At 33.3% G+C, this 19,053-nt stretch overlaps 1 protein-coding gene across 1 annotated transcript in view; it reads right to left on the minus strand.

Annotated features, from left to right (window-relative positions):
* The window catches only part of LOC138713410 (U3 small nucleolar RNA-associated protein 6 homolog), a 51,636-nt gene that overhangs the window by 17,618 nt on the left and 14,965 nt on the right, over nucleotides 1-19,053 (minus strand). Inside the window, exons 4-6 of the mRNA XM_069845492.1 lie at nucleotides 10,485-10,667; nucleotides 4,159-4,338; nucleotides 1,975-2,111 (exon numbers count right to left, since the gene is read on the minus strand). Coding sequence (XP_069701593.1) covers nucleotides 1,975-2,111; nucleotides 4,159-4,338; nucleotides 10,485-10,667 — 500 coding nt within the window. The remainder of the gene's footprint in view (nucleotides 1-1,974; nucleotides 2,112-4,158; nucleotides 4,339-10,484; nucleotides 10,668-19,053) is intronic.

Genomic DNA, 19,053 nt, shown 5'->3' on the forward strand with positions numbered 1-19,053 from the left:
TACCCAATTATCTCCTGGGGCCTGTTTCACAATGTTTACTATCTTTGTAAAATATAAACTTCTGTTTCACAATCTTTATTTGTAATGTTGAACTTTACAAAGGAAATCAAATTTTTCAAATTAATTTTTGCGCACTTTACAAGTATTTTGTTTCACAATGAAGTGTAATTTTACAAACTTGTAAACTTTACAACTTTACATGTAAATTTAGCACATTTTCTACAATAGCTCTGAGATGTGTAAAGTTTGATATTGTAACAAATTGTGAATAAATACAATAAAGGTATATTTATTAAATTAATTTTTGAGTAACTGGATAATATTAAGAATTAAACTAAAGCAGTTTTGATGTTATTAAGTAGTTCTAATGACTCAGACAAAGATATTGAATTTAGGCCTAATCAAACAAAGACATATACATAACATTTTCGGGCCATGAATTAATAACACGTTCGTATCATTGTATGAATTTAATGAAAGGTTTCAAATGAATGAATACTTCAGAATACTGCGTAAGTATTTATATAGGAAGACTGTATTTAATAAATACTTGCAATTAAAAAAGAAGTTCCCTGCACCAAAAATAAATAATTCAATAATGCAATAACGACACTACTTACATGGTATTCTGAAGTTGTTTCAAGTCCCGTTTCGCTGGAATCTCTCCTACAAGATATGGGACATCACATCCAAATGGAAAAGTGGTACCCTAATCTCAAAACGAGAACTGTATTGTTTTGCATTGGTTGTATACTAGCTGTCAGTTCCGTGCGTTAGCAGATCAGCACGGAATTTCTAAGATATCAGTGTGCAAAAGTGCTCACAGGGTAGTTGATGTTACTGTAGCACAGAATTTTTATGCTGCTGCTGGGATCACTAATGTTTGTGAGGTTATGGATGAAACATGAATAAATACTGATTAACACAAAAAATGAACCTGATTTTGTGGTTAGATATCGTAATTATTTTATCAATTGGATATTTGTACATGGACCAAATCTGTTATTTACTTATTTGACTGAATATGGCACTAACTTTGGTAATTTAAGTAATAGACGTATTGGTATACTCGACCAATCACATCACACGAAACTCCATTGTCGCCAATATATAAAAATCTAAATACTTTTAATTTTTTAACAATACTTTATATTTTCTGTTGGTGAAATATGAATCAGCGAGCTTAGAATAATCTATTTTAGTACAATATATAAACATATGTATTGATAGTAGTAAAAATATAGCGACTTTAACTCTGCTCCTTAGCGATTTTTGTGAACTATCGTTGGTGATATCGTATAACCAATAATGCTTATTTATAAATTTCTTTAGCTGATTTTGTAAAGTTCGTCAAACTTTACAAATTAATAAGATAGCATTGTGAAACGCAGTTTACAAGCATTTGTAATCTTTTACTTGTTATTTGTAAATTGTTAATTTGTAATTTGTTAGCATTGTGAAACGGACCCCTGGCCTAGTTGCCTCATGAGTGAAAACTTGTTGGTGTCACTTGTGGGGTCCAGATCTGTCTTTGGACAGCTGACTAAACAACAACTATTTCTTTCTGCATTACCTGCACTTCAGCCTACAAGTTATTGTCTTAATGAAGACATTTTACAGTCTCACCTACAAACAACTGACAAACTATGACAAAAGCTCCAATTATTAATCAAAACTTATTACCATATTAGTGTGACATATGGAATCAAAGCTGCTAAGCAGTCACATAACTCAAGTAGAGTATCGACTCTAACCTTCAGTGATATTAGAGTTCTTCATCCTTCGTTTATTTTAAAGCTCTCTTTCAATCATTGTGTCCCTTTAAGTCATGTCCTTCTTTGAAGCAAAACTGTTTAATGGCCTTTGAAAACTTCGCCCCTTCCATCTTAATTCACAACCAGATCACTACAATTTTTTCAAATTCATAAAAGCAGAAAACTTTTCAGATATATCTACAACTTAGCTTATACTTACTTCACCATTTTTGTCTGAAGTCTGTGTGTGAAGTTGTACTGCTTAGCAATTGAGAGTAAACTGATCAGGAAATTGGCATCATTAATCTTCTTCATTGCTGATTCATAGATCACTTCAGCTAGGCGGCAGTCCAACACCTAAGAAAATATTATGTAATATAAAATATAAAAGCAACCATCACAGTCATAATTTCTTATTCCTTTTAATTCTCTACTCTCCAGTAACAGGAATCTTTTCTTTTCAGTAATATCTTCCTTCCAGATATTCCTAATTTTTCCTCACTGAATTTCGATGCTGAATAGCCTATGCAAATGAAAGTGTCATTAAATAAAACACCACCACTACTATCTCTGTCTTCATCAATGTCCAGCATTATCAAGCAAGCATTATCACAGAACTGCATCTCTCATCTGGGAAACCGAGGCTAGACGCAAAAGACCATAGAGCTGATGGATGGATGGATGGATGAATCTTAGAACTGTCTGTATTAAAGATTAAAAAAATGTAAACCTTTGGAAGTCTGCAAATATTCTACTACTACTATTTACGACAATTAACAAGGCTTTTCCATTTTCTCCTCTCCCCCATCTTCTCCAACATTTTCCCGCTGTGACCCAAGGTTTCTTAATTCTCACACCTTCTGTGTATCAGAAGAAACAATAGGATACACAAAAGGTGTGAGAATTAAGAAACCTTGGGTCACAGAAAAAATGTTGGAGAAGATGGAGGAAAGGAGAAAATGGAAAAACATCAACACAGAAGAAGGTAGAAAAACATCAACACAGAAGAAGGTAGAAAAAACTACAGGAAATTAAACAACGAACTAAGAGAAACTGATAAAGCAACTAGATGAAAGATAAATTTGAAGAAATAGAGGATCTAGAGAGAAAAGAAAATATGATTTAATATACTGTGAAGTAAAATGTTTGGACTTCGCAAATAAGAACAGGATATCCATGTGGTTGACAGAGAACGACATCGGCAATGAAATAACAGACAAACAAGGAATACTAAACAGATGGACGAAATATGTAGGAGAATGACATGAGACAAGGAATATCCAGATGACTTAGCTATAGAAGACGAAGAAGCCGGATCAAAAGACGAAAAAGGATTTTCTATTTTAAGGGAAATGAGGAATGGGAAAGCAATGGAATCCCCATTGAATTACTGAAATGCTTGGGTGAAGACAAGAAGCAAATTCTATCATTATGCAACAAAATATATGAGAAAGGCGAATGGCCTAAAGATTTTACAGAGACAGTGTTGCTTCCAACATCGAAGAAAAATAATGCCAAGAAATATAAAGAGTTCAGGACTATCAGCCTAATATCGCGAAGATTCTCTTGGGAATACTGAATCAACGTTTATAATCAAAGATGGAAGAAATGTTGGAAGAAGAGCAGTTTGGCTTCAGGAAGGGAAAAGGTATGAGAGATGCAATTGGACTGCTACGAACAATCAGCAAAAGTTATCTAGAGAAGAATAAAGAAGTGTATGTAGTATATGTAGACTTAGAAAAGGCTTTTGACAGAGTGGATTGGAATAAACTGATGGGGATCCTAAAGAAAATTGGCGTGGATTGGAAAGAAAGAAAGAAAGAAAAAAAGAATTTGTCAATCATTTGGTAATGCCAATATTTCTGTATTTTCTGTATGGATATTATGTACACTAACTTTTACTATCTCTATGGCTAGAGAAAAAAAAATCAAGGGTATGTTATGCACTGGAGGCTATATTCTGATGCAAAGAGGATTTGGGAAGACTAGCAGTAGACCACAGCGATTTTGATGCAAATTGTTTGCAGACAGTGTGGTTCCCTACATCTAATGTGGACAGTGAAAGGGGCTTTTCTGCATACACAAAAATACTCACTGACTGTCGAACAAATCTTCATGCACACAATATTTTGGTGATGCTGATATGTGATATGTGTAAGCAAAAAAGAAGAAAAGGTAACAAAAAGTTTTATATCAAACATAACATAATACATTTTTTGACGATTTATTTCACGAAATACCCACAGAAATAGTGGCAGATATAACACCGAAATCACTCATTTTATTTCAATAAAAAATACTGTTGCTAATGATGGGTAAAAGGGGTTATAATCTGGTACAGTTATTTCTAGTTAGCCATTTTACACATTAGAGATGCTATAACAAACATTAACAGAAAAGGTACCTTATCTTGGATATCATTTCCTGTTTGTTGTTGGGTGTCAGATTGTCCCGATGTTCCCTGGGCATCTATGTCCATACCAGTATTATTATCTTCACCAGTTGCATTCTCATCTCCTCCCTCCACTTTCTTATTATGCTGTTTCCTCTTCCTGGCAGCATACTGCAGTTCCAAACGGAATGCCTGAAAGTAGCGTTTAGTACAATACCTAAAATAAGACTAAGAGGGAAGTGAAACATTTTCGACATTTGAATACCTGATGGCAAAAACACTTCAACATACAAATTATAAATCTTGCAAGAGAAGGAAAAATTGAGTTCTTGCTATTTTTTTTTCAAATGTTTTCTATTTTTTTTTCCTTTGCATTCCATTGTACATGACAATAATATGTTGAACTGAAAAAAAAAAAAACATGAAAAAGTGTTTCATTTCCTAAAATGAACAAAACAAAGTGTTTCACATGCAAAAAGGTTGTATTAATTTCCTCACAATGTAAGTTACAACATTCTGTTTTATGAAGCATTTCTTTGTACACAGTACTCCAAAGGAACCAATACAAAATATTACTATAAATTTCAAAATTAATTAATTACTTTTGAACACTAAAAATGATGTATTTTGTTATTTTATGCATTTCAGCACAGCAACGATCATCTAACATTTTTTCAACTTTTCAACTTTTGGTTCTTTTCCAGGAATATACTTCCTATCATACAGACAAGGCAGATTGTTCAAACTTTCCTACCACTACCACTACTAATACTGCTGCTGTTGTAGCAACAGTGCCAGTGCCACTTAAAAAAAAAAAAAAAAAAAAAAAAAAAGGAACATCAATAAATTAATTCCAGGACTGTCTCAATGGTAATATATTGTCATCCTGGACAATGTCCCACAAGATAATAAAATGTGCAATAAGCCACCCATCATGCAATCCACCATACCAAAAATTCAGCAATTCCTACCAACCAACAACCATATTGCATTCAAAGAAAATATGAGAAAAACTAAATTGCTTGAACTCGTTCAACTCAGCATAGGGAGACATCCGCAAAAGACAAATTATTGCTTAAAGCATGGAGTAACCCCTGTAAAACTCCCATCCCATCACTCAGATTTGAATCTCAAAGTTGATATGTAGAGACACCTGATCCTGATTTTAGCAAATGATGTTTTTCACAAATTTCTGCTCAATAAGTCACAGAGTTAAAATTTTTAAATGTATGAACAAGACTCATTTTGTAGACATGTTTTACGATAGTAATTTGTCACAAATTTTTCCTTTTTTTCTTTTTGTGAATTCGACAATCTTTTTGAGTTAAATATCACGGAGTTAAAAATATCACTGAATCGTACATTCATCAGTCAAGAAATTTCATTATTTTATTTTCGACAATGAAACATTCCAAATAAGTAAGAAATTAATGGGTCTGTCTTTAATGCTTTATTATGTGGAAAAAAACGAAAATCTGTGTTATGCATGCATAATGCACCCTTAACCTCTGTTCCTCTCTCAAAGTGAGAGTCCAAGTTTCACGACCATACAGAACAACCAGTAATACAACTGTTTTATGAATTCTAATCTCAGTTTTTTTTTTTAAACAGACTAGTGCCCGTGTGCACCATTCTCGATTAAAATTTGACCATGGTTAAGTCGGCACTTGACCATCTTCAACGCCAATTTGAGGAGTATCAAATCTCGATCAAAGTTAAACAAGCGAGTTGATGATGATCGAATTTGATCACGGGTGTGGGACCGATTATCTTGAATTGAACATGGTCAAGTCGAGAAAACCAAAATGGCGGCACGATTTGACATGCTTGATGGAATCCTAGATCATATATGTAACAGATAACTCCTCGCTACTTTAAAATCGGCAACACTTTGAAGAGAACAACCGCCAGGATCGCCGTCCGCCATAAACGAACACAAGATGGCAGCACAGTCGCTAATGCAATTCAAATGGGTATTATGACGTGCCTCCTTATGTAACAACTAGATGGCAGCGTAGTAAACCTGACAAAAGTTGTTAACCTCAAAGCCTATAACCCCGACATATCTGTTACATATATGATCTAGGATGGAATTGAAGATGAAATTATGTATCTTGAACACGCAAATCACTGCGGAAATAACAGAATTGGTGTTATTGTAGAATGATTAAGTTTGTAGATGGATAATAAAAATGTTTTTTTTTTCTCAGAATGGACTAATGTTTTATATATGTTTCTGCTTTGGAAGATCGGGACTTTACTTGAAGACAAAATATTATTTAAGCTTAATTGTCCAATTTTGTTAACATAATAATAATAAAGTAGTTATTCTATGCCGGTAATAATATGGCAAAACTAAATTACCATTTTGTAGAATGCGAGATTATCACTTATTAGCTATAGATTTGCTGTTTGAAACTATTAGGACCTACAGGACGTTTTGGACAATTAGGCTATTTACGCTTGAATTAAGAGACATTACACGGATACCTTCCTTTCCCTCTTACTCCAAAATTCCAACCTTGTGAACACAAAATAAATGGATAAATTTCAGAACAAGGATACTTTCCTTTGCCTCTTACTCCAAAATTCCAACCTTATGCACACAAAATAAATTGGCACTAAAAACTTCCTTTTCGTATGCATGATGATGTGTATTCGACATACACAGACGAATTGCTTTTTTTATTTTAAAGTAATTGTTAGCGAGGTATCCGTATACTGAAATTTTCCCAAATAAATTATTGGCACTGAAATGTGTCTTTTCATAAGCAAGGTGATGAGCATTCGACAAACACATACAAATCTGCTCTTTTTAGTAACCTATTTCAAGATAATTGTCAGTGAGGTATCCGTATACTGAAATTTTCCAAATTATCAATAATATGAAATAACCACTGTATAAATTACGTCACAAATTATGTGGAATTATGTAAACACGTATAACTCATGTGAATTGTGAGGTTAAATCCAACCAGGTAGCCTGCTTTTCTCTTAGAGAACTTCCGTCAGTACTTTTATTCTGTAATATGGATGCATAATTGCTGACGAGTTCTAAAGGAATTCCCACTTCGAACTGTGAGCAGTTCGGTGCTCTTTTCTTTTTTTCTTCCATGATTATTGACACTTGTTATTTGAAAACTGCGAGGATGTTTCAAAGCAGTCCGACAAACAAAAACGAAGTGATAATTGACAGAGTCCGTTCGTTCGCTGTTTTATACGTGGTAACCTAGCGCTCAGATGATTCTTCTCAAGTGAGCGCACAGTCAGCTAACGGTACTGAGTTGATCGAGGGAAAATGTCGGTGCACCACATCTGTAATTTGATCATTGTCAAGAATTAACCATGTTTCCATGATTGCTGATAAACGGGCTAGATGATCGAGAATGGTGCACACGGTCATAGAAGACAGAAGCTTCTCAACCGAATAATACCAGATATTTCCCACATTTATTCTGCATATTTCCTCTTCAGTGTCATTTATATTTGTTACTGTTGCTCCAACATATTTGTATTTTTTTACCTCTTCAAAGGATAAATTTCTAATTTTTATATTTCCATTTCCTACTATGTTCTGGTCACAAGACATAGTCATATACTTTGTCATTTCAGAATATATTTCCGAACCTATCTCCTTACTTGCTTCAAGTAGAATTTTCGTGTTTCCCCTAATAGTTCGTGAATTTTCTCCTAAAATATTCACATCATCGGCATAAACAAGCAGCTGATGTAACCCATTCAATTCCAAACCCTCTCTGTTTTCCTGGACTGTCCTAATAATATATTCTAAAGCAAACTTAAAAAGTAAAGGTAATAGTGCATATTCTTGCTTTAGCCCACAGTGAATGGACTCTGTCATGTGTTTCACTGAGACACATTTTAACTAATCAAACTAGCTTCTTGGGCATACCGAATTCAATGAGAATATTATATAAAACTTCTCTCTTAACAGAGTCATATGTCTTTTTGAAATCTATAAATAATTGATGTACTGTGCCCTTATACTTTCATTTTTTCTCCAATATTTGTTGAATACAAACAATCTGATCAATAGTCGATTTATTACGCCTAATACCACATTGATGATCCCTAATAATTTCATCTACATATGGAGTTTGTCTTCTCCAAAGAATATTCGACAAAATTTTGTACATCAATAAAAGTGATATATTCCTCAAAAGTTACTACAGTTAGTCTTTTCTCCCTTCTTAAAGACAGGTTACAATTATGGACTCCTTCCATTGTTCTGTTATAATTTCCTTTTCCCAAATAGCAAATAAAAGCTTATAAATTTAAGTAGATAATGCATTTCCACCTTATTGTATTAATTCTGCTGGAATTTTATTGATACATGGAAATTTGTACTTTTTCAGCTTTTCTATTGCAATTTCAACTTAGGAAAGTGTGAGTTCGGGTATAAATGGATCAGCAGTATGTATTTGAATATAGTCCCAATCATTTCTATGGGACTATGTACAGACCCAGAAACAAAATCGGGCCAGCTGAATTTTCCAAGTTCCAGTTATAACATACTATGTGCTTACTGAGCATGAGCAGTATGTTAAAACTGGAACTTGGAAAATTCAGGTGGCCCAAGTTTTGTTTCTGGGTCTGTACATTTAGTAGTTGCCAAAACAGTTTTTCCATGGAATTAAAAGTCTGCAAGCAAGTCACCAATCTCATTCTTGATCACATTTACCCCTGCCTGATACCCTTTCTTAAATTCCTTTATGTCCTTATATAAATCTCTAATGTTTGTATTCTTACTTTTTGTTTCTACCCCATTCAGCATTTCCTTCAAGTAATCTCTCTTTTTGTTCCAAAGTGTACGACTTGCTTCCCATCTTTCATTAAAATAATTATCTCTATTCGCCTGGACTGGATCCTGTAAGAATTTAAATTTTGCCTGTTTCCTTCCTTCTCCTACCATGGAGCAATCTTCAGCAAACCACAGTTTTATGATACTCATATCATAAATAACTATTACATAACGACTTTTTTCATCAATTACAGCAGTTTTATTTACCAACTTTGATGTATTTTATTCACCGTTTTACGATGTCCCTACTGATATGGAATTTAGTTAAGCAAAAAACTACCGAGAAAAATATGGGTACAGTTTCATTAAATGCTCTGGAAACCATGACATTAAAGGCATTCAGTTCCATCACAACAGAATACTGGAAGAACTCAACCAGACTGCAACAATTTCTGATAACTACTGGCAGAAAAATGGTTTAGTAGAGCATTGAAAAGATAATTTCTGTAGGAATGCACAATAGTGATAAATATTATTACACAGATGATGAGCCCACCCTCAGTGATAATTCAACAGACACTGCTGATGAATTGCCTTGGTTTGAGCCTTTGCTACATCAGTAAAATACATCCCTCAGGAAGAACTCAACCTTTTAATTGGGTATTAATCTTTGTTTTCGAATTAAAATTTATGTTGTATTTTCCTATTGTTTTGTTTTGTAGACTAAGATGCTATTTATCTCTTCATAATGAAGAAGAACCTCAAATATATGTATGTATTCTTATACAATGTAAGAATTCAAATCTTGCTCTTTCTACGTTTTTCGTAATCTTAATGCCTGATATATTATGTTTTATTATTGCTGGAGGCAGACATGACCACATTAATTTCATATAATTTAAATTTTATAAAAATACATTAATTTGTGCTTTAAATATGCCATTCATTCATTTATTTATTGTATATCCCAACTAACAAACCTCCCTTGTGCTTTACTAGCTTTTTCCACACTGATTGTATGCTGAACTCCTTCACTCCTGCTGCTCATCATAATGTAACAAACAGCCACTTGGTTGATTGCAGTGTCATGACCTACAAGGCTAAGTGCTAACTTTTCCATGTCAGATAGTAATATGTAGTAATATGGCATGGAATTCTCAGCTTTACTTCAATTCCAAAAAAATCATGTTAAAGATTTGTATCACATTTACCAAAATCCATCTTGCTCAGCCTGATCTCTATGTGTGAACCTCAGATTTAAAGGCCACTCAATCACTGACAATGAATTTCATTATTAGCCTACTTAATCACATTACAATTGGATCAGTCGGAGCTAAAAGGAACTAAGTCATTTTTCACAACTTTTCAGGAGAAGCAAAAAACATTCCACTAATAACACAAATGTATATATTTTTATATTATAGAAGGCAAAAGAATATTTAAAAGTCTTAGTTCCTTCTTCCACCACGTTCGATGCCCATGACATTCGTTGTTCAAATTGTTGCATACCCCAAAACTGCATATTTTGACTTAGTTCCTTTTAGCTCTGACCGATTCAATTAGTTTTACTCTGCCTTACCTCACTGTAGAGAACTTTGGACTCAGGATGAAAGCGCAGACCTCGCAGAAGGAACTGGCGAGCATTTTCAACTGAATGATTCTCTTCAAACTCCCACTTGGCAGCAAAGGACCACAAATTGGGTTTGTCACTGTGGACTTGCATCATTTGTGCCAGAGTGCGACCCACAACGCTAAAAAAGCGCTAATATAAAAAAAAAACAAAAAACACACTGCAATATTATTTCAGTAAACAGAAACACACTTTAACATGTTGAACCCTAATCATTTAACAATTGTAGAATCCCTGTTCTTTTTAAACATTTTCAAAATGTTCTCATCAGGATTGTACTTTATAAATTCAAAATACCAATGCAAATTTTGAAATATTAAGTTTCAAGGTTATTATGATACATAAAGTAAATAAAATGACTCATTACTAGGGGGCGGATGTTGATGAAAAGTCATATTATTTTTCACATTAGGACGATGCCTATTAATATAGAAATCCTTTCTACGTTAATACCAAAGTAAAAAATTAATTTCTTACATTGCATTTTTTGCATTTTTTTTACGTTTTTGAACTAATTTTTGGTCATTTTTAATAGTTTGAAGAACTTCTAGATCATTTTGAATGCCTTTTACGTCCTCCTTTACATATAGCCCTGTTAAATCTTTTTCTAAGCAAACAGATGAGTAGTAGGCCCTACTAGTAATTGCCTACTGAATAAGTGAATATAACAGTGAAGTTTGAGTTTTATAGTTTGGAACAAACTCTAAAGTGCATCCCTCATTTCACTGAAGGTTTCACCTCACAAACAGAAGTAATATAAAATGCTTGACAACAGCTTAATTTAAGTGAGGGTTTTGTTGGTACGAGGGTGTCTTTAGAATTTATGTTTGGAAAGGAGGAAACTTTCACCATTTCCTGGACAATAGGATGTTGTGTCCCCAATATGGTTTGGAAGGGATGTGCTACAGTAGACAGTATTTTTACTACAAAGATTGCAAAAATCCACGTTGCACCCACAATTTTTGTTGTCATTTACACTCCACATCTGGAAAGTCTGTTAACAAAAGTGAAGAGCAGAAGGAGACGGAGAATGAAGGCACTGACATGGACCATCCCCAACAAACTCATTGTAAACCCTCATTAAAATCTATAGTTTTCCCTTAAAACTTTCATTTTGTTGCACGCTCTTTTCCCTCATTGTAGTCAAATTCCAGGAAGTTGCATCCTCTCTCCAACATTTGCAGGGCAATTATTGAAACAAGGCGACTAATTTTTAAGAAGTTGTGGTGTGAGTATGGTGAATAATTTTTAAATGTCATTTTCTTTTAATTTGATGTCATTTTTTCATTATTTTAAGAGCATTTTATTGATAATTTTAAGTAGATTTTTAAGTCATCAACATCTGCCCACTACACATTACAAGTTTAGTCACATGTTTGCTTACAAACATGGAAATTTACAAAGAAAAAAATGTGCGAAAAATATCATCTCAGATATTTTATTAAAATATTCCTTTGCATGCAAAGTTTTGTAGCATTCTTGTAAGAAGAATGACATGACATTACAATCTGAACACCACAAACTTGCCTGTCTCCATTCCCAGTAGACTGGTTTGACTTGTCTGAATAATCTTTAAAGATTAAATATAAGAATTTACTTATTTACTTTGAAAAGTTTCAAAGCGATTGTTTTACATTGTCAGGTTAATCTTCTTTTCAGAGGCTAGTACTATTTCCTGTGCAAATATTGCATCTTTCATTGCAGGGATGTGTGACAGATGGTATATTTTTCTTTCTTTTCTTTGATGGTTATTTAATTATGCGGTTTCAACTACTAGACTCTTTAGCGTCAGTGAAAGAATGTATTTCGCGAGATGAGGCCCATGATTCGCTATGTGATTATCTGATATTTGCCTTACAGAAAAAATCAGAAAACCCCAACCAGGTATTGAACACACGCGCTCAAGCACAGCTCTAAGATAGCAGCCAAATGTACGAGTACTTACTGCCTGAGCTATGCTGGTGGTCTAGGTAGTTCTTTCCAAGTCTTTGATTCCACAAGTACATAAAGCATTCTCCTTCCAAACCAGAAACTACACAATGTTCTATTGAAACACCAATATCATCAAGAAACTAGGACATTTAGTTTTGTCTTATATTTTACATGTTTTTATGATGAAAAATGTACAAGCGAATGTACCTGTTATTTGGAGTAGATGTTTCAAAATGACTACCATCTGCTGTACTCGCAGCTCATATCTTACTGTTTCCCAAAGCAAGTTGAAATTGTTTACGTCACCTAATAAGAATGCATTACTTTTCAAATAAATTTTGTTGTTTGATGCACTAAGCTTTTCAAAACTCGCACAGGTTGTATTGAATGGCACAATAACTTTGAAGGTCAAGCTCCAAATCAAGTACAGTACCAATACAAGTTTTTCTCTTCTCAGTTTTTACCAGTCACTCAAAGTTTTGTCATTAATTGGTAACTGTTTTACCAGGGAAGGGACTCTGGAAACTTTCTCTAAAACTTCTCTCTATAAGAAAATTCTTTGTCCAAGATCTTGTGTACTTCCAACAACAGATGTATTTGGCTGCACTATAGGACAAATATAATACAATGGTCCCTTTAAATTCATTCATAAGGCATATTTAAATCTGTAACAAGCCCGCAATGCCAAAGTGTTGTGGGAAAGACATAAGGACTACTCAAAATTAAGTATTACAAATAGAAGTATTTCTTCAATAAAAGTAAAATGTTCAGTTTTCCTCGTTCATTTTTCATCAATTGACTATAGACATAAAGATATCAACCTTCTAGCTAAAGAGATGTAGGAAGGTCTGCAAGAACATGGCACAAAACATGAGGCCGGAACAAGAGAGATCTCCTATTCCTTAAAGAGTTGATAATGAAAAGTACTTCTTTCATTTGTTCTCACCTCAAGCGACTATCAGTTGGGTCATTCCATACAAAATTTTATAATTTGTAACGTCAAGTTCTGGATTTTTTCAATATTCTAGTAAATGAATGTCATAATAATAAATAGTTAAATGGCCTAATATGAACTTCATATCACCAATGCTCGAAAAGTAATGAAGGATGAAATATTCGGGGAGTTGATATGTAGACTATTGTTAAAAATATTATTAAAATGACATGCTTCATTGTATCAACGTAAAAATTGCGCCAATACAATGATGACTCTATATATTTAAACTTAATTCTGAGTTATTATGGATTTTTACTTCGAGCATGTATTAAAACTTACAGTAAAATAGAGAAATGTTAATATTTTAAAATCGAATATTTTTTTACCACGCTCTATTTTTTACGGTAAGATAAACAATTTCTTAATCTATTACAAAAATTTTATGATGGGATCTCTAATACTTTGGGAAATATTAAATAAACCAAAATTGCAAATGTTGCCATTAAGTATCAAAGTCGCGTGCAGTGTATTACGTCACGTGCTCATACCAGACATCCACATGCACGCTTACCGATCAATATGACAAATGCTAGATGTTGCTCAACTGTACGCTAATAGATTTCACGTGAGAGTTTTTTTTTTTTTTTTTTTTTTTTTTTTTTTTTTTTTTTTTTTTTTTTTTTTTTTTCCCTGTTATAATCTCAGTGCAACTTTTTCCCTTCAGTTTAGAGAGTGATTCTGTTCTGTTCTGTCATTGTAACTTTTCCCCTTCAGTTTAGACGGTGATTTTGATCTGTTCTGTCATTGTAAGTTGTAATGGTTAAATATGCGTAATTAAAGACGAAAAGTTGGCGTCATCTGTGGTGTTGGAACACTTTCGGACTTTAAAAACATTCGTCACAAGTCTGTAAAAGAAAAGTGACAAGTAGCATGTGTAAAAAGGTCCCGCATTTACTGGTAGGTGATGCTATTTGAGAACGCTTTTTCCATAAGATTTCAAAAATTGAAATAGTGAAGTTGCTGGGACTGAAAGTAAGGTCGACAAATCAACAAGCGAAAAAGAATGTTTACAAACAGAGGCGGGAAATTCAATAAGTGAAGAAGCATATGCTCCTGAACATAAGGAACTATAAATGTATCTATGAGAAATCTATCAGAAATATTGACATCATTGTTACAGAGAAATTTAGTAGAAATTTAGTACAAGGAATGGACGACAACTGACAGTGACTGTGTAAAGGTCATTAATAACTTCATTGGTTGGCTTAAAAAATTCAAGATACTGTACACAAAGTCCCAAGTAAATTATTTAAAGTAGCTGAAAAATGAAATAAAGTCCGGTGAGTTCAATATCACTGGTGGTTTTTCAGAGAATTACAGTTTCATTATTCAGGATGCTACACAAGGTCATCACTGGAGTACTTCTGAGTCATTCCACGTCAAATCGCACAAAATTATACAAAATTTGACCTTCATATTTCTGATTGCGTTTATATTTCTTTTACCAACTCTATGGGTCTCATAAACCAACAAGTGTATTTTTATTTCCTCCTAAGTCCACATGTTTTTAAAATATTACATGTTAAAATTCGTTAAAAATATCGCACAATGCAACATTTAAAGCGTCATATTTCTGACGATTTTGATGTTAAAATTTTTTTGAAAAATGCACTTAAAAGCTTAAAGTACTGTCTTTTATTAAATATTTACTAACTAATTTTAATATAATTATTTCAAATATTTTTTTATAATTCAATTTTTAAAACATATACATCAATGTGAAATAGCCCTATTAAAAATCTAAAAAAATTCCTACTAGGTGCACTGAAGTATTCTTAATAATTCCAGAAAAAATCAGAATGGGATCTCCAATAGTTTAATGGAAATTTAATTACTTATGACAGAATGTGTAGCGGTCGGCGCAGCAGCAGTGGACGGGAAGCGTTAAAGCGCGCTAAGAGGTTTATCGGCACTGGATAATTGACTGAACGTTACAACATTACACCCAGTACGAATCAAGTTACTCGAGGAAACACTGCTAATTTACTTATTATGATATCTTCAAATAATTGTACATTATGCTTTTCAAATGTTTCTTTTCATTTACATTTTAAATTTTAATTCGCCTACCTTCTTTCTTGAAAGAAAATTGTTTTACTAAATCTTCAGTTTTTGACAACGGAATGAAAGAATATAATTTTAATGTACCAGTTATTGGTTTTAGATTATGGTATCTGGCCTGCAAATTTTCAGTGTGGTTTTTGTGCTTACTGAATGGACAAAATATAAATGACACGTTAGAAATGTTTTTTGTGACTAATCAAACAGTTTTTTTTTTGTGTTGTTATAGGATCTTGTATAGGCTAACTCTCGTGGCAAGTCTTTTAACAGTATCTCCAATGCCAACACATGGACCTTTACCATGCGACATTGCAAAGAAGTGTCATTCAGCACTAATTCCACAATCGTCTTCATGTAAGCAATTATTTTTTTAATTTTTTTTTTGTGAACTTGATCCATTGGAAAAGTAGATGATTTTTTTCATATCGTTGAATTCTTGCTTTAAGAAATTGATTGCTTTGGACTGAAAAAAGTGAAAGGGATCGGTGTCATGTTTCATGGTTTCTGAGATGACATTACTTTTGTAACGAATTTCTGTATCTCCTTTGAAATATACTACGAAAGGATTTATTTATTTATTTAAATATACAGAATAAAGAATATAATTACAAATAAGAGAAATAGAAATAAAATAATACAATCAATATAAAAAAGGAGATGCAGTAGTATTAACAAAATTTGAGACCGAATGAGCAGCGCTCGTGTTCGGTCACAGTTCAGATATAATATTAATAGGCCTATAAGAGAATATAAAATAAAGTAGGAAGTAAAATTAAAATTGTACTGTATTGTGGCTTGGCATATGTTCCAATGCACACCTTGTATTGAATCTTGCATTACAAATGAATAATTTTCAGAAAAGTCTGCAATAACTATGTAATTTTCAGGTTGTACTTTCTTTGCATTCCGTCAAAAATAAAATATGGCTGACTTTTGAATGGATGATGATGCATCTTCTACATGAAAAACTTAACATGCTAGGGAGCCTTTTACTTTTGAAAATTTTCACGGGGGTATCGTTTTGTTGTATCTTTCTTTTCTTGATAGGGGATTCTATTGACATCAAACTCTTGTTTAATTCCTCAATATTACTGATTTCTAGCACTGTATCCATAGAACTGCTAGAAGAAATACTGGGATAATCACAATCTCTGTCCGCACTTTCATTTGATTCATGTTTATTAATATCACAAGAACTACCGGCTTCACATATAATTTCACCTGACCTATGTGGAGATTGATTGATTTTTACGGAACATATCACATATTTGCACACTCAAAGACTCCTTTAAATTGAGCTTTATCAATAAGTCGCGACTTACGCGTCTTAGTGTACTTTTCTTTTTAAAAGCGTGATTAGGAAGGTAAATGGATTTAAACACTTGTTATATATTACGCGTTCTTTACCATCACTCATGTTGTATAGAAGTCACGTCACTGCGCGAAATTAAAACCCAAACTGGTTATTTTTCTCTCATGCCATCTGTTTACTGCCTTACTCAGTCTTGCTATCATCAAACACTTGGCTATATTACAGTATAAACTGTGAAGGGCTTCCCCCTGAGCTGACAATAATAAAATAATTTTAGATAAGATATTTACTGTTCCTTAAGGTATTAATCATTTGATGATTAGTATGGTGACATCAGATGCAACGGGAAATTTCCACGGGCAGCCTTCTAGCCTATGGCTGCAAGCAGTTCATTAGCTGGGCATCGCGAGCGCGTGCATGCCTCCGGAAAATAAATTGTTACAAATGTATGGGTGCCGATCCCATATTTATAAATGCAGTAGTTTACAGATTATACATCAGCGAACAAGTCTATATTTTTTCAGATTTTTAACTTGGCTATTTAATATAGTAATTTTGCTTTGAAAACGAAATGATTAAAAAAATAGGCCAAATTTTTAATTTATTTGTGATAGGCCTAAAGTAATAAAAAGTGTTGTATTTCGTCTTTCAAATGCGCCAAACCGCAAATCTCAATTATATGTAGACACAAAGTTCCAAGCGAGTATATGTAACAGTGCGCGCATAATTTGCATAACTTCAAATATTCATAACTACACAAATAATTAATAATTGTGAAAATAAAAAAACACGGGTCTCCTTATTTGATGTCTGGAATTCATGAAAAAAAATTCGAACATTTCCGAGAAGGTCGTGTTTTATTGCTGTGCGATTTGACGTGGAATGACTCTTCTCAAGCAACAATACACCCATTCACAGTATATTACAGAAATTCAGTTTGTGGTAATTTAGAGAACCTTTGTTTTTCAGTAATTTTGGAATGCTTAGTTCACCATAGTGCAACAGTTCATGCATGTTTTTTAAAGGAAAATGATAGAACATCTGAAACAAACACATACCGAAATATCTAAAATATATGATTTCAGTGATGGTGCAGCTAGCGAATACAAGAACGAAAAAACTCCGTTAATCTACTCAATCATGAACACGATTTTAAAATACCTGTGGAGTGGCATTTCTTTGGAACTAGTCACGGTAAAGGGCCCAGTGACAGTGTAAGGGGTACAATCAAGCGAATCGCTGCAAAAGCCAGGAACTCTAATTTCAACTCCTAAAGGACTGTATGATTGGTCAAAATGCAATATACAGGGAATTATTGTGTCATTCACATCCATTGAAAAAACATGAAGAAGTAGTTACAAAATCTAAATCCTCAAAGATTTGCCGGCCTCAAGACTGTTCCCAGAACAAGTGTTCACTGTGTGGTTCCAGTTAATGGAAAGTTAGCAATAAAACACTGTTCTGATTCATCAAAAGTACCGAAACTAGTTGAAATCAGACATGTGATGTGCACCGATCGTCAACACAGAAACGCTTCTCGCAGTGACCAGCAACAGTGATGGCGTATGACGCAGCGGCATAGATCACCCTTTACACGGCGAGTTGTTTTAATTTATAACTTCCTTATTTTTTAAGATCCCATAATGAAAATTTGACAGCCTAATGAAAATGCTCAGTAAATTGTCATTTATTTTTTTCATGCGAATTGAAGTATTCGATTTTACGTAATGACGTTTTTTTAAATATATTTTTGAATTTCTTTAAACACAATTTTCTGAGCTGCACTGTATTATAATATCTTAATAACCCATTTTGTAAGATATCTAATGATATCTTTAAAAAAGTTTTTGTAATTATTCTTATGGTCAGAAAACAAATTTAAAATAGAGCTATGTGCTCAAATAAAAATATTTTAACTGCCCATTACATTTAAACGGTAGCTGTCGCAAACATAATTTTGTACATGATTAATATGTACGACATAAAGAGTTGAATGTACAATTTTTAACAAATTTGGAGATATGAATGTTTTTCGTCATACTGTTTTGCATGGAATTACCCAGTTATAAAACCCCTGCTGTGTGTTGGAGAATATGTTGGCTGGCTGTAGAGGTCATGCACTTTCTCGTGAATTAAGGTGCTGGTGCAGGTGTTACGTGCTGTCTCTTCTCACTTTATAGATCTCTTGGATATGGAACAACAAGTTTTGATGGTGA

This window comes from Periplaneta americana, chromosome 14, assembly GCF_040183065.1.
Source record: "Periplaneta americana isolate PAMFEO1 chromosome 14, P.americana_PAMFEO1_priV1, whole genome shotgun sequence".
Lineage (NCBI taxonomy): Eukaryota > Metazoa > Arthropoda > Insecta > Blattodea > Blattidae > Periplaneta > Periplaneta americana.